Source organism: Podarcis muralis, chromosome 12 (assembly GCF_964188315.1).
Source record: "Podarcis muralis chromosome 12, rPodMur119.hap1.1, whole genome shotgun sequence".
Taxonomy (NCBI): domain Eukaryota; kingdom Metazoa; phylum Chordata; class Lepidosauria; order Squamata; family Lacertidae; genus Podarcis; species Podarcis muralis.
In genome coordinates, this window is record NC_135666.1 from 48,204,827 (window position 1) to 48,222,058 (window position 17,232).

The following is a 17,232-nucleotide window of genomic DNA, read 5'->3' on the forward strand; positions in this document are numbered from 1 at the left end:
ACCCAGTTCAGCTATTGATTGATTGATTGTGTGACTGCAGTTTATTGCTTTCATTTTATGGCCCAATGGTCTGGTTAGATGGTAAAAATTTGTGTTAAATTGCTGTTTTAGGGGATGTTTTTAAAAGTCTGGAACGGATTAATCCATTTTGCATTACTTTCTATGGGAAAGCGCGTCTTGGTTTTGGAGTGCTTTGGTTTTGGAACAGACTTCCAGAACGGATTAAGTTTGAGAACCAAGGTACCACTGTACTGGCTGCTTGTGGTGCATGATGTCATAGGCACTGGTCAATAGATACTTATGTTGATACTCAAACATCAGCAGTCTACACAGCATTGCAATGAAACAGAAAATGAAGCAAGAGCTGACTGGGTGGAAGAGAATCACATTTCCCCAGAAATAAAAATTACTGCTTGAATGCAAAGAAGATGCAATTTTGCCATCTCAGGAGAACAACTGCAGGGAGAGACATTTGTATCCCCCCACAATAGCTGAGTAATAACTACACATCCATCACTCAATAAAACAATTGCCTAGAAATGCTCTCAGTGTTCAACGTGACTGATGTTCTTTCCAAGAGTAAATAGCTGTTATGGAAAGAATAATTCAAAGGAAAACTTTTTTTTTTTTAATATCCATTTCGGTTACCTTGAAGAAGCAAATCTGGCTGTTCAACTGAAATCCTAGTGAGGATGAAAGATTTATTGCAGATTTCATGATTCTACGCCACTTCATACTTATTGATTGCATTATTAGATGGCTTTCACGTTAAAGTCTCCCTTTGTGTAAACAAGTGGGGGGGGGGGAGCAGTGTCGTGTCAGAAGGCTCCAGTCTGAGCTATGTAAGTTTATCTGAACATCACAAGCAAGCCTGCGTGTGCACACATCCATCCTATACAGTAAGGAACCAAGGGTTCATTAATCCCAAATGGAATGTCTGTAAGGTCCTAATGTTCAGGCTCCGATGTTTCAAAATCACAAAATAGTGTGTCTAATGAACCGGCCTGGATCCTGTGAACATCATCAGAGGCCCTTCTTTGTGGGCCTCCTCCATGAGATGTCTGGAGGGTGACAACATGAGAATGGGCCTTTTCTGCAGTAGCTCCCCGTTTGTGGAACCCTCTCCCCAGGGAGGCTTGCCTGGTACCTTCATTATACATCTTTAGGCGCCAGGTGAAAACCTTCTTCTTCAATCCGGCTTTTGCCTAATGAACATTCTGTGTCCTTTTAAATGTCTTTGTTGGGAGCTGTGTATTTTTGTTTTGTTTTGTTTGTGTTTTTGTTATTATGTATTTTGTGTTTTTATTTTGTATTTTTATGCAAATTTCTTTGAATATAAACAGTATTGTATGCAATTTTGCCTAGCGTATACATGACTTGGCTTTTGAATTGCAAAAATGACTTGGCTTTTGAATTGCAAAAATTCAAGGAAGGGCAAATTTCAAGGGATGGTTGTGTTTTGCCTTGTGTATTATTTTGGTGTGAATTCAGTAAAGCGGCCTTTAAATGTGAACTGAATTGAACTGGATTTCTGCCCCATCTCTTCATCCAACCTTTCATCCACAACAAGACAATACCAATGCAACATTTCACAACAATGCCTTGTCAGCACAGCATGCTAGTAAAAGGTAAAGGGACCCCTGACAGTTAAGTCCAGTCACAAATGACTCTGGGGTTGCGGCGCTCATCTCGCTTTACTGGCCGAGGGAGCCGGCGTTTGTCCGCTTCTGCAGACAGTATTTCCGGGTCATGTGGCCAGCATGACTAAGCCGCTTCTGGCAAAGCCAGAGCAGCGCACGGAAACACCGTTTACCTTCCCGCTGGAGCGGTACCTATTTATCTACTTGCACTGCATGCTTTCGAACTGCTAGGTTGGCAGGAGATGGGACCGAACAACGGGAGCTCACCCTGTCACGAGGCCTCGAACCGCCAACCTTCCGATCGGCAAGTCCAAGCAGCACAGTGGTTTAAACCACAGCGCTAACTCCCCACAAAATAAACCTGCATCTTAAACATAGAAGCAGTCGTGACAGAGCGTATTCAGAGGTACAAATATGTCTATTGTCTTCAGCAACCTATAGTCTGTCTATCCTGGCCTGTGAAAACATACCAAAAGTCTCTCTTAGTTTGTATGTGTACCCTGAATTTGTTGGGTGATCCAACCCATAAAATAGGATTTACACAGCCACAACATGGTAGTTCCTCCCCTTCCTCTAATACAAGTTAATGGCTTATTTCATCTGTAGACAATCTGCATAATATAGGCAGATCTGCTTATGAGCTTCTCAGCTTCTTCTGATAGTCCCATCAGGGGCCCTGATGAAAGGGAGAAACCTTCAGATACAGATGGGGAATCATCCTTCATCTTTCATTCTGCAAACTGCCAGACAAACAGAAACCCCCATAGACAGGGGTGGGGGTTGCAGGAGTAGAACTGCAGCCCTTAACTGCAATTGATGTTCAGATGCAACTCCCACTGGGAACTGGTTCAAACAGATTTGCTAATGGTGAATAATTAAGAGCAAAATAAATAATCAATAATGCCCAGTACTTGTTGAGTCAATTGAGGTGGGGGATGGAATTCAATACTGTGAAGCATATTGGAAAGGATGGGAAGGAGGGTAGCAGTATCACATCAAGGGTTTCTTTTTTAACTGACTGGTCACTTTGGTGATTTTGATTGACTGGCAGCTTTTCAGGGGGTGGGGGGAAAGGTTAGGAGTCTCAGACCTGCCAGAAAGAGAGCTGTGAGTAGGTCACCCGTCCTCATTTTGAAGGCCAGAGAAGGCTGCAGGCAGAGCCTTTTCATCCACACTTCCCTGCCATTCTCTTTTTGTTCCTTTTCTACTTGAGCAGTTTTCAAAGGCCCCCAAATTGAGAGTAGAAAAGGTGGGAGAGACGTTTCCAGATCTAGTAGTGAATTTAAAGGGGAAATGTGCAGGAGGGGGCGGAAACACCTTCAGGTTGCAACCTGTCAGTTTTTAACCTCAACTGCAAGTTGCCTCCTCCCATCACCTCCTTTTTACAATGGTGCATTTGCAGCTTTAGTTTTTTTGTCATAAAGAAAGAAACAAAATCATAAAGATGGGGTTTTGAAGTATAAAAGGGAATTATTTACATAAAGGAGACATTTTACATCTGCTGGGTGATACGGTATTCCTTTAAAGTGAATGTGATGAAAGGCTCCTGAGCACGTTTGTCACATCTGAAGTCAGAGCGTTTTATCGCACATTGAATATATTAGATTTAATCACACGGAGACTTTGAATCTTGTGTCGGGTCATGGGCCCCTTATTTGCAAGGCCAGCTCTGATGCTTTGTTTATGAGCCCGAATGTGAACGTAGAGCTGAAGGGAGGTTTGAGCTTAAATCAGAGATCAGAGCATTCAGTGTGATAGGTAGCAAGTAGTGCAGAAATATTCTTGATGGCTGCAAATTTGTTTTAGGGCCCCACACCCCTGAAATCAGAACAAATTAAAACTTGACATTATTGGGGCTTGCCTACACTGCAGACTTAAAAGGGGTAGCTGCCAATTCCCAGGAAAAACAAGGGGGTGTGTGTTTAGGTCACAATGTACATGCCAGACATGCCCTGCTCCAGACATACAATTCACCATGGTAGGTATACACTGGTACATTTGTAGAACCCCTCACACCTGCTAAACACCTGGACATGGGGTTGTGGCAGGCTGGCCCACAGGGCTTCTCAACCCCCTGCAGGATTTACAATTTGGGGCACTGCAAATGTTAAGCGGGATATCATATTTTGGCAGCCAACTAAAAGGTTTGCAAGAACCCAACTAGAGAATAGAGAAAATACTCACCCAAGAAAAGGCTACTGGATAGGGTGAGCTGAGCAACCAGTGAAAACTTCATCAAGAATAAGCAGTTAACAAGCACAGAATAACTTTTTCATAGGTGTTTATGAAGCAGATGTTTATGTACACGTTGTCAGCTGAACAATGACTACTCATGTGCAGGATCTGATTTAGCATTCCAATATGGGGAAGAAATTCGGAGATGGGGGATGTTGATCAATTTGTAATGCAGCTAAGCATTTCAAGCGGGACATACTCGTATACTGAACCAAGTAATTATAAACGTGCGCGTTACAAAGGAAGTTAGGTTGGCAAGCACATGAGCCAGGGCTTTTTGGGTGGTGGCCCCACAATCTTGGAATACTGTCTCATGTTATATTAGGGAGTCCTCATCCCTGGATATTTTTATACAAGCCTTAAAAACCATGTGACCTTGGCTTACATAAACTAATAGTTGCTGTGGCTCTGATTGTGTGGTCTGGTCCTGGTGGCTGTATTGCTAGTTTTAACAATATGGGTTTTTGTTAAGATGCTTAAGTGTTGTTTATTGTTTTATTGTACTATAATGTGAACCACCTTGGGAAGAATTTTTATTCTAGAATTTTATTCTAGATTGTGCAGGAATTTATTAGATCAAAAAAATTCAGGGACTGCCACCAGAAATAAAGGGGAGACACCCCACCAAAAAAAACAAAAACAGTCCAATGAGGACTGTGTATGCTTAGTGTGTGAATAATGCTAAAGGACTGTTGCAAGGAATGGAAAACTGGGAGGGACACTGAGGGTCTTAAGCAAACATTCTCCACACTGCAACATTTTGTTGCAGGTCTCAGTAATCTTTTCCATAATTCTGCTGATTTCTGTTTTGTCAGGGCCCTACAGGCTTGAGATGCTGGTTGCAAGGCTCACACAACTGAATGCTCTTGCATATATTTTTAAATAGTTTTTATTAAAGATTTTCAAAAAAAACAATCCCTAGAGCTAGATGTGGAGGAGAATGTTCTAGCTCAGCCATAATACCTAGTTTGTAATGCCCAGTGACTTTTTGTTTTCATCTGTTTTCCTTTGATCTAGGACACTGTTGGCATCTTCCTCCTTCAGGCATAATGAACGATGCAGTGTTGGGGACCTGTCAGCTCCACTGGACCCTTTTGTTTTCTATTCATCATTATGTCTTAGTTGTCCTCTTTAATTTAGCCAGAGTTCAGTGTGGGGCACAGGTTGGAAATCACTCGTTGCAGAAGACAATACCTTGGCTCTGTATGGAGATTTCACACATCCATTTATCATCATGGGCTTGTGTGCAAGTGTGTGTGTGTGTTATTCCGGAAATCGGAAGCGAAAGCATCGCTTTCACTCTCCATGAACTCTGTGATCCAGGGAGGTTGGGTGGCCTTTGGCCCTAGGCTCCCCCCACCCCCCACTCTTGGCTGGAGGTGACTCTATGGTTGCAGGAGGCTAGGCAGCGGTGCTTGTAGGCAGCGGCGGGAAGGGAGAGCAGGTTTGAAGGGGAGCCACAGAAAGCAGGGCAGCAGTGGCCAGAGGTGCACTAGTTATGGTAGCTAGCTGCGTTATTACACATAAGGGTTAACTTTTCCCTTTAAAAAAATCAACAATTTTGGGGATGTCTGGATTTTTTACTTTTTGAAATATGGCAAGCCTACTCTACTGGGTCTTCTTTGTATCCTTGTTGAGTGTTTTGCCTAGGTAGAATGTGGCCTTGGACCTTGCTCATACTTCTAAACTGCCTCGATGGAGGGCAGAGAATCATCTAGTCTGCTGTACAAAGGTTCATTGTACAAAGGTTCATATTCATTGGTCTGCCCCACAGGCCACCCCCAGAAGGTACCCTAGAAGGAAATGGTGGCCTTCAGGCTGAAAAATGCCTCCCACCCCTGCCTTTAAAGCCAGCTTGATGTGGACAGACCACGTCAGTGGAGGAATAAATCTCTTAGATGACATCATCATCATCATTATTATTAATACCCCGCCCATCTGGCTGGACCTCCCCAGCCACTCTGGATGGCTCCCAACAGATTAAAAACAGAATAAAACATCAAACATTAAAAACTTCCGTAAACAGGGTTTCTTGTGAAGAAATATATATATTGGGGGGGGGGGTGAGCCCTGCCCCTTCTTTCTGTACATGAATAGGAATTCCTGCACAGGGACTATGTATATGCACCCCAGTACACATAGGATCTGAGTCAGGATGGATCTGATGGATTGAGCAGTCTACTTCCAGTCTGTGTCAGCTTCACATGTTCATAAGCCTGTTAAGTCCTGGTTTTGCATTCATTTGCATTTTTTTAAAAAAATTTGAATGAAAATTCATATTGAAATACATCTATGAGGTGTATTTCATCATGTGTATATTTATACACAGTAGATGCAGCTGTTAGGATTAGAAAGAACATTTAAGGTAATGATTCCTATAGCTCATTCAGCAATTAATAGCTTATCTATGGTATAGACCGTTTCGCTCCATAAGGCGAACCTAGTTTTTAGAGGAGAAAAACAAGGAAAGAAATATTCTGAACGAAACAGTGGGTGCATGATTTTTTTGGTGCAGGCTGTAGCCATGGACATGCTATGTGATCTGATGGTGAATTTGGGGTGACCCAATGCAAAAACCAGTAGTGATGTATGGAAGTGAGAGCTGGACCATAAAGAAGGCTGATCGCCGAAGAATTGATGCTTTTGAATTATGGTGCTGGAGAAGACTCTTGAGAGTCCCATGGACTGCAAGAAGATCAAACGCATCCATTCTTAAGGAAATCAGCCCTGAGTGCTCACTGGAAGGACAGATCGTGAAGCTGAGGCTCCAGTACTTTGGCCACCTCATGAGAAGAGAAGACTCCCTGGAGAAGACACTGATGCTGGGAAGGATGGAGGGCACAAGGAGAAGGGGGCAACAGAGGACGAGATAGTTGGATAGTGTTTTCGAGGTTACCAGCATGAGTTTGACCAAACTGCGGGAGGTAGTGGAGGACAGAGGTACCTGGCGTGCTCTGGTCCATGGGGTCACGAAGAGTCGGACACGACTAAACGACTAAACAACAACAACAACAACAATGCAAAAATCCCTGAGGATCCATGGGCTCTTACCTCCCCCCTCCCAGGCAGTCTCCTTTATCGCTAGCGTCCCTTATCTTCCTCCCGATCGCTTACCGGTCAGCTGCTTCCTTTCAACACCCCCTTCCCTCTTGTTTGCCTTAGTGTCTTTTCCTTAGCTGGAGCAGTTTTTTGCCCCTCCTTTTCTTCTAATTTCTCTCCTCATTACTTTAGTCTTTCTGTCTCCTCTCCTTGCAAGTTTGCTGTCTTTACCTCCCCGCTCCCAGGCAAAAATCCCTGAGGATCCATGGGCTCTTACCTCCCCCCTCCCAGGCAGTCTCCTTTATTGCTAGCGTCCCTTATCTTGCTCCCGATCGCTTGCTGATCAGTGGCTTTGTTTCAACACCCTGAGGATCCATGGGCTCTTACCTCCCCTGAGGATCCATGGGCTCTTACCTCCCCCCTCCCAGGCAGTCTCCTTTATTGCTAGCGTCCCTTATCTTGCTCCCGATCGCTTGCTGATCAGTGGCTTTGTTTCAACACCCACTTCCCTCTTTCAAAAAACAAAAAAACAAAACAAAAAGCATGATTTGCTTTTCTCCCCTGGGCAATTCAGCTCCAGGGACCACACATTCGCTCCATAAGACACACGGACATTTCCCCTTACTTTTTAGGAAGAAAAAAGTGTGTCTTATGGAGCAAGAAATTCAGTATTTTAAGGCCAGCATAAGCAATGCCCTTCTGATGTTGCTGAACAACAGCTCCCAGAATTCCTGATTGTTGGCTATGCGGGCTGGGACTTGTGGGAGTTGGAGTGTAACAAATCTGCAGGGCCACAAGTTGCTTACCTTTGCATTAAGCAGCTGCTATTATTATTTTAATACCTCTGTCTCCTTCGGTCCCATACATAACATCAAAAAGAGGTCTCTAATCGTCTCTGACATTAGCTTTGAGGAACAAAGCACTTCCCTGTTGCACATGTGGATAGTCCAGCCTTTGAGCTGCTTAGTCAGAGAAAGTATCCTTCACCCCACGTTAGGAAAGCTGGGTCGTACAAGCAGATGAACAGATCCCATTTACACAAAAACAGAGATTAAAATGCAAATAGATTTCCAAATTTTTAATCCTTCTTCCAAATATGTACACGATCCATTTGATCTGGGAAGTCAAAACCAGTTGACTGAAGCCCTCATTTGTCCACAGTCACCCTTGCATTAGTTGAGGCGAATTGCAGTGCATTTGCTTCTGTAGCTCATAGAAACTATTCCCCCTTTTAATCTTGTTCACATGAAGATTTCTGTAATCTCAGATGGATTTTATCTGTTGGAAATGCAGTTACGAGCTGAAATGCATAATGATACTCTTTTTTTCTTTTGTTTGCTATTAATGGAGATAGTCTCTCTCCCCCCGCCCCCTTCTTCTTGAGAACTATATTTTTGTATTGTGTTTGCTGTTCCAAAAAACTGGTAGCTTTATTTTTTTCAAGTATACCCACCCAAGAGGGCAGATTCCAAATGCTGAAATATTTATGATTTCAAAATTGTTGCACCTGGTTTTTCCTTCCTTTTTGTGTGCAAAGCATTAAAACTAATTAATGTCATTCTTTATTTCCTTTATTTCCATTTCTGGCTTTCTGTTTTCAGCAAAATTGTGCCATTTGCATGAGAAAAATGTCACAGTATGAGAAAGCTGAAAGCTGTGGGGTGGGGGTGGGGATATATGTGGGAAATAAACATCATTTCTGCTTTCACAGATATTTAGGACCCTAAAGATGGCTGCTCATAAGTAAGCCCCATTTAGTTCAATGCGATTTACTCACAGGAAGGGATGGGGAAGAAATTTGATTAAAATTTAAAGGTGAATCCCCCTAATTTTCTCTTTCCAAAACAGAATGCAAATTGGAATGCAGCCAGCCTTCAGCATTTGCACTTCTCCAAATTTCACAATGGGGACGCGGGTGGCGCTGTGGGTTAAACCACGGAGCCGAGGACTTGCCAATCAGAAGGTCGGCGGTTTGAATCCCTGCGACGGAGTGAGCTCTCGTTGCTCGGTCCCAGCTCCTGCCAACCTATTAGCTCGAAAGCACATCAAAGTGCAAGTAGATAAATGGGTACAGCTCTGGCGGGAAGGTAAACGGCGTTTCCGTGTGCTGCTCTGGTTCACAAGAAGCGGCTTAGTCATGCTGGCCACATGACCCGGAAGCTGTACGCCAGCTCCCTCGGCCAATAAAGCGAGATGAGCGCCGCAACCCCAGAGTCGGCCAGGACTGGACCTAATGGTCAGGGGTCCATTTACCTTTAAATTCCACAATGCAATTCTCCAGCCAAGTGATTTGCACAAATATGCATATACTAGGATCAAGTGTTCATAAAAGCATGTGTTGGTGAAAAATAACATACAAAAATGCAGTAGTTTGTGGAGAAATAATATTTTCAAAAATATGTATAAGGCAAAACTGCATACAAATATATGCATATTAGGAGAAATTCACACTAAACTGCTAGTTTAGTAAAAATAAAAATGCAAACTGGATCAGAACTGGGGAGAACTAAATTTAAGATTAGAAAAATGAGAAACTGAGGGAAACCCAGTTTGACAGATTTGCCCATCCTTAATCCCAGTTATAGGTTTGCAGCCTTAGAAAAGCCATGCTTACGTTGCTTTACTAGCATTTGATCAATTTTGGTGTAGCCTTGCAAGTCTTTTCTTCCCTTCCAGTCTGCTTTGTTTTCTTTCTTCATCCCGTTCTGTATTACTTTCAAAAGTAACTTCACTTTTAATACAGTGGTACCCCGCAAGACGAATGCCTCGCAAGACGGAAAACCCGCAAGACGAAAGGGTTTTCTGTTTTGGAGGCGCTTCGCAAGACGAATTTCCCTATGGGCTTGCATCGCAAGACGAAAGCCCATAGGGAAATGCTGGCGGTCGGGAGCAAAGACTTTCGCCCACAGCCGGCCTTCAGAAGAGGACCTCTTCTGAAGGCCGGCGGGGGGCAAAAGTCTTTGCTCCCCCCCGCCTGCCTTCCCCCCGCCTGCCGGGGGCGATCTTAAAATGCTGGCGGGCGGGAGCGAAGCGTTCGCTGCCGACCCCCAGCATTTTAAAATCTCCAAGGGACAGCAGAGAAGTCTCTGTCCCGGGGAGATTTTAAAATGCTGGGGGTCGGAGCGAAGCGTTAGCTGCCGACCCCCAGCATTTTAAAATCTCCCCCTGTCCCGGGGAGGTTTTAAAATGCTGGGGGTCGGGAGCGAAGCGCTGCCGACCCCCAGCATTTTAAAATCTCCCCGTGTCCCGGGAAGGTTTTAAAATGCTGGGGGTCGGGAGCGAAGCGCTGCCGACCCCCAGCATTTTAAAATCTCCCCGTGTCCCGGGGAGGTTTTAAAATGCTGAGGGTCGGGAGCGAAGCGCTGCCGACCCCCAGCATTTTAAAATCTCCCCGTGTCCCGGGGAGGTTTTAAAATGCTGGGGGTCGGGAGCGAAGCGCTGCCGACCCCCTGCATTTTAAAATCTCCCCGTGTCCCGGGGAGATTTTAAAATGCTGGGGGTCGGCAGCGAACGCTTCGCTCCCGACCCCCAGCATTTTAAAACCTTCCCGGGACACGGGGAGATTTTAAAATGCTGGGGGTCGGCAGCGCTTCGCTCCCGACCCCCAGCATTTTAAAACGCTGTTCCGAAGGGGGGGGTGGGGACACCTGCCCCAGCCGCCCCACTTCGGAAAGCTGTTCCGAAGCGGGGAGGGGGGGCGGGGACACCTGCCCCAGCCGCCCCACTTCGGAAAGCTGTTCCGAAGCGGGGAGGGGGGGCGGGGACATCTGCCCCAGCCGCCCCACTTCGGAAAGCTGTTCCGAAGCGGGGAGGGGGGGCGGGGACACCTGCCCCAGCCGCCCCACTTCGGAAAGCTGTTCCGAAGTGGGGAGGGGGGGCGGGGACATCTGCCCCAGCCGCCCCACTTCGGAAAGCTGATCCGAAGCGGGGCGGGGGCGGGAACACCTTCTGAAGGCAGGCGGGGGGCGAAAGTCTTTGTCCCCCCTGCCTGCCTTCCCAGGGGCTTTTAAATCGCCTCGGACAGCGGAGAAGTCCTCCGCTGTCCCGGGGTTTTTTAAAATGCTGGGGGTGGGAAGAAAAGCCCTTGTTCCCCCCCCCCCAGCCTTCAGAAGAGGTCCGGGGACAGACTGTCCCCGGACCTGGTCTGAAGGCGGTTTCCCTAGGAACGCATTAATTGATTTTCAATGCATTCCTATGGGAAACCGTGCATCGCAAGACGAAAAAACCGCAAGACGAAGAGACTTGCGGAACGAATTAATTTCGTCTTGCGAGGCACCACTGTATTTTACCCAAAAGGATCTATGTCTGCTCAACTGAATGACTTCACTTATATTTATAAGCTATAAAGCCAGAGTAGGATTTGACCCAAAGGATCTTACTCAGTTTATTTCATGGAGTTTTAAGTAAGGTTCATGACCATTAAGTGGTCTGGTTTTTTCAGCTGTTGGCAGAAGAAAGACTGACATTTCCAACCAAAATGTCTCATGGTTCTTATTTGTGCACAAGCCTGTTCTTGCCTCTCAGAAATCAATAAATTATCCAACTCCTATTTAAATACAATAAAAACTAGCACAGCAACTTATACATTATTACATAGTGCAGTTGACAGTAGTTGCTTAAGGCAGTCATGCATTGGGAATAGTAAATACACACACATAAATGGCAGTGGGCTCTTAGATATAGATACTGTATTCCTAATAGTGATTAATATAGAATGGTATGCTGGGTTGTTCACATGTATTGAAAAATTAATCTGTCTTTTGGAGGCAAAAGCCAAACAACACTACAGGTTAGTGCATGTTAATAGCTGGCTATATTTTGATGGTCACCACAAGGCATCTGCGGCAGGAATAAACAGGGAAAAATAAGCCTGATATAACTATAACCCGTCTCTCCTCAAAGTGAAGCTACTTAGTTAGTAAATTCATATCTAAGGCTTTAGAATGTTTATTCACAGGGTTGAATATATTCGTACAATCCTCCTTTTTGCACATTTAAAGCAAGGATGGGGAACCTCAACTTTCTGGCCCCCAGTACTGTCCTCAAGCGACACCCCTTCTTCCCTGGCCACACCCCTACACTGTAGGCTTGCCATATGTCTGGAAAATTCCAGACATGTATGGAAATCGGATGCCTAAAATAGCGTCCAGGGTTGTTTCCCCCCAGGGTTCCCCCTCCTTTTTGCGGCGTGCATGGCGAGAGCTCCAGCCACCCATGGCGCTGCTGCTGTTGGCGCTGGCTGCTGCCTCCCTTGCTTGGCTGTGCAAGGCCACCCCATCTAGGAACCGCTTCTCCAAGGCGCAGTTGTCCCAGCACAGTGTCCTGAGTGTGGTGGGCTCTTGCCACAGCCGCAGTGCCAGCACCTGGCACGCCTTTCCGAGGAGCCTAGACCCGCTGTTTACATCTTTGAGCCTGCCCGCCTGGCTACAAGGTTTGAGCATTCCTTTGCAACAACTCCCACCGTCTCCTGCAGGTAAAAGGAAGGCAACATGGGCTTGTGTGCAAGTGTGTGTGTGTGTTATTCCGGAAATCGGAAGCGAAAGCATCGCTTTCACTCTCCATGAACTCCGTGATCCAGGGAGGTTGGGTGGCCTTTGGCCCTAGGCTCCCCCCACCCCCCACTCTTGGCTGGAGGTGACTCTATGGTTGCAGGAGGCTAGGCAGCGGTGCTTGTAGGCAGCGGCGGGAAGGGAGAGCAGGTTTGAAGGGGAGCCACAGAAAGCAGGGCAGCAGTGGCCAGAGGTGCACTAGTTATGGTAGCTAGCTGCGTTATTACACATAAGGGTTAACTTTTCCCTTTAAAAAAATCAACAATTTTGGGGATGTCTGGATTTTTTACTTTTTGAAATATGGCAAGCCTACTCTACTGGGTCTTCTTTGTATCCTTGTTGAGTGTTTTGCCTAGGTAGAATGTGGCCTTGGACCTTGCTCATACTTCTAAACTGCCTCGATGGAGGGCAGAGAATCATCTAGTCTGCTGTACAAAGGTTCATTGTACAAAGGTTCATATTCATTGGTCTGCCCCACAGGCCACCCCCAGAAGGTACCCTAGAAGGAAATGGTGGCCTTCAGGCTGAAAAATGCCTCCCACCCCTGCCTTTAAAGCCAGCTTGATGTGGACAGACCACGTCAGTGGAGGAATAAATCTCTTAGATGACATCATCATCATCATTATTATTAATACCCCGCCCATCTGGCTGGACCTCCCCAGCCACTCTGGATGGCTCCCAACAGATTAAAAACAGAATAAAACATCAAACATTAAAAACTTCCGTAAACAGGGTTTCTTGTGAAGAAATATATATATTGGGGGGGGGGGGTGAGCCCTGCCCCTTCTTTCTGTACATGAATAGGAATTCCTGCACAGGGACTATGTATATGCACCCCAGTACACATAGGATCTGAGTCAGGATGGATCTGATGGATTGAGCAGTCTACTTCCAGTCTGTGTCAGCTTCACATGTTCATAAGCCTGTTAAGTCCTGGTTTTGCATTCATTTGCATTTTTTTAAAAAAATTTGAATGAAAATTCATATTGAAATACATCTATGAGGTGGTGGGAAGGATGGCAGAGGTTTCCTCCTCTGCGAAAAGGACTCAAATGGACCACTTCCGTCTGTGGACTTCCTTTTCTGCTAATGGAGGGGAAGGTCTACAATGTCTAACTGCTCCTCAGCAGACCTCAGGAACTTTGGGTTGCTCTCTTAATATTTAAAAGCCCTTCTTTGAAACTATTTACCTTCAGAATAACTCGCTTTATGCACAAGATCAATGGAACATAAGTAAATATTATTTTATTTAAGTGAAAATGATGTCTTCCCTTAAGGAAATATTGAACCATTTTCACATTCACAACCAGTTTTAAAATGAAATTGAGAGCAGGAAGAGAGAAGGGAGATATCCAAATAGGAGTATTCTTTGTCACCATGTGTATAAATAGCTGTAAAGTGATAGCATAAGTGAATGTCTCGCCTCTTCCACAGGCAAATGGAGCTAATAAAAGTGGCAATCCTAGGAGACTTCCATCTACAAATCAAATTTGGTCCTCCTGCTTTCATAAACTCCTGGCATTTAATCAGTGGCGGAGTGCTGTTTATTGGTTTGGCTTGCCGGGCAGATGCCTTCAACATCATCTCTCAAATAAGCTCCGAAGGAATTATAGTGGAGTGCATTGGAATAGCTTGCAAATGCCTTGAGTTGGAAGACAGGGAGAGAAGTTCTTATGAGAAATAAAAGGTATCAAGTGCCTAAAGATTGTTAACTTTTTTTTTTCAAGAGTTGGCTCTTCAGCCTGAAGTGGCAGGCTCTGCAGTAAAGCTCTTTGATAGATGCTGGTGGAGGCTTTCTGGATCTGGTTGCAATGACAAAAGATAACGGCTAGGATTCAAAGACCTGCATAGGCTTACACAGATTCCAGTGAAATGTTTGACACACAGAAACACCGCCACCCTGCTTTATTTAGCTGCCTCCCAACTGTTTTTCAAATTTCCCTTGGTTTCAGAAGCAGGTTTTCCCCCAATAAAAATAAGTCTTAAAATCCCCGTGGCTTCATGAAACTAATGCAATGCTTCTTTGGATCCATGTGTTTTGGTGATAAGGATCTGAACACAACAGTCACCTATAACCTTTGTTATATATTTCTTGGGTGCCTCCTGGAACTGCTCAGAGATCATTATGAATTGGTTGGGTGCATGCCAACTACTAAAATTACTGGGTGGGTGGGAGGAGTGGTGATACTAATTCTCTGTAAGAAACATCAGACAGATGGTTATGAAAATCGTGCAGGTGTGGGGGATATCTGGTCTTGCAGATGTGGGCTGGCATTTTTATACCAGCATTGTCAAAAAATGTGCATACATGAGGAGCACCCATCTCACAATCAACACCCTTGATGAATGGCTCCCAATCTGTATAATAAAGAGACCCAGCAGCAGAAATACTCAGTTGTCTGCTTCATTTTCATTCACATACCTTATTTTTTAAAAACTCACAGTTGGCAACTTGGTCAACCAAGTACGACGCAGGGACTCTTCAACCTATTTCTACAATTTCTGATTATGTTTTTTTAGCTGCTTGGAAGGTCAAAGAGGCCACATAGACCAGGATAGCTCCTTAACAAACAAACAAACAAACAAACAAACAAACAAACAAACAAACACAAAAGCAAACAACAAACAAACTTATTCATATCCTGTTCTTCATCATCTCCTAGACAGAATCATGAATAAACTGCAGGACAACCTGGAGCAGATGATACCATGAAGAGAAGTTTACAAGTCCTCTATTGCCAACTGCTTAGTAAGTAGACAGTCATCTGATTACTTTGATATTCTCTCTCTATTTTAGGTGTACTTACTTTGGATATGAGTAATACTACTCTTGCCACCCCCTTTCTCCCCCCTCTTAATGTTCATCAAAATTTATTGTCTTTTTCCTTCCATTGTTCATCTCATACAACCCACCTTATTCCTTTCTTCCCCTTTCTTGGGCTAGGGATTAAGTTGTTATATTGTTTTCTTTTAAGGGCAAGCTAGTGGTGATAGCAAATGGATGGGCCCATGTGTCTTAGAGTTGGATCTCTGCCAATTTCTCTTACAACAGTTGTCTGAACTACTAGGGACAACCTAGCATGTTGCTAAATGCCTGGATGCTGCCAAGTGCATGATTTCCTCTGATAACTGCTTAGAGGTTTTGATGATTAAGGGGTATATATAAAATAAATCTGCGGCTGCAAATTGTAATTCCCAGCTCCTCCATAGTGTTTAGAATGTAACTGTGTGCTGATGGTCTCCCCCCCCCCCCCCATTCTCAGTGATAAAGAGGGGAGGCAGTATAATGCTAGGCATAGGTGTCCGGTCTCAGCAGGGGTTGAGGTTGAGGTGGTGAGTGGTCTTTGGCACAGGCCCTTACAAACAAGGTCTCATCAGGAAAGGTGGAGTCACATCCAGTTCCTGGACAGAGGAGTGTCTAAGATTCTGGCTAGAGCATTTCCTTCTGTGCTGTGTAGAACTGTTGATTTAGCAGAATGGTGGTGCAGTCATTGGTTCCTGCAGCATGGAAGTGATGGGGGCTTTATTAAGAGCATTGTCTTGAGTCTGAGGAAGATGGCAGTACGTACTACTTGCTTCAGTTTGGGTCTGAGAGCTGAGAACAGCAGCTTCCCCAAAAGTTGGCTCCACCTCCCATGAGTTTTCCTCCAAGGAAGATGGGAATGGGGCCTGAAAACACAATAAGGTAAAGGTACCCCTGCCCGTACGGGCCAGTCTTGACAGACTATAGGGTTGTGCGCCCATCTCACTTAAGAGGCCGGGGGCCAGCGCTGTCCGGAGACACTTCCGGGTCACGTGGCCAGCATGACAAAGCCACATCTGGCGAGCCAGAGCCGCACACGGAAACGCCGTTTACCTTCCCGCCAGAGTGGTCCCTATTTATCTACTTGCACCTGGTGGTGCTTTCGAACTGCTAGGTTGGCAGGCGCTGGGACCGAACAACGGGAGCGCACCCCGCCGCGGGGATTCGAACCACCGACCTTTTGATCGGCAAGCCCTAGGCACTGAGGCTTTTACCCACAGCGCCACCCGCGTCCCTGAAAACACAATAGGATGCAGGTAAATTCTACCAGATGTTATGATGGGGGAGAACAGAGCCAGATGTGTATTTCTTACTTTTTGTAGCAGCTGTACATCAGGTCACATTTCTAATTTTATTTTTATTTTATTTTTTTAAAAAATTATTGGTTTTCACACTTATCGCATAAAAAAGATACAAGAGAAAAGAAAAACATTACAATACACAAAAGCAAAGAAAAACAGAATTATTACTTCCAAATCCTAATTTCATTACATTGATAACTGACTTCCTCGAATCCCCTCTAACTGAATTTCATTATATCACCTATTTAGCAGTTCTCCAAATTCGTATTTCTAATAATAGTAACTTCTTTGACATTTCTAATTTTAAGGTGTCTCTTTGTTCCATGCAGGACTTGTTTTTTGACCCTGAACTCTCAGATATAATCCACTAGTTTTATTGTTGTCATAGTAGCTGTACTTGCATGTTTGCAAATGAAGAATTTGTTTAGCTTTAGGGCTGCTAAATAAAGTAAAATTAAAGGGGATAAATATGTACTCAGTTCCTTTAGTTTAGTAGGTTTTATCTGTTGATAAATGTTTTATATCCAAACCTTGATTCATGTCATCAAATTACTTTCCGCAAGCTACATGCCATGCTATCTAATTCCATTAAAAGTTATTAGGTGTTTTAACTGCCATGGTTATTAGGAATTCTTTCGTGTTCATTTTTTACATAGTGATGGAAT

General features: G+C 44.7%; 1 protein-coding gene across 2 annotated transcripts in view; it reads left to right on the forward strand.

Annotated features, from left to right (window-relative positions):
* The window catches only part of TMEM108 (transmembrane protein 108), a 200,843-nt gene that overhangs the window by 88,662 nt on the left and 94,949 nt on the right, over positions 1-17,232 (forward strand). The window contains exon 3 of one of the 2 annotated variants that reach the window (XM_028751602.2): positions 15,127-15,212. The exons of the other annotated variant lie outside the window; for it this stretch is intronic. Coding sequence (XP_028607435.2) covers positions 15,173-15,212 — 40 coding nt within the window. The 5' untranslated portion in view covers positions 15,127-15,172. The remainder of the gene's footprint in view (positions 1-15,126; positions 15,213-17,232) is intronic. 2 annotated transcript variants of the gene reach the window in all.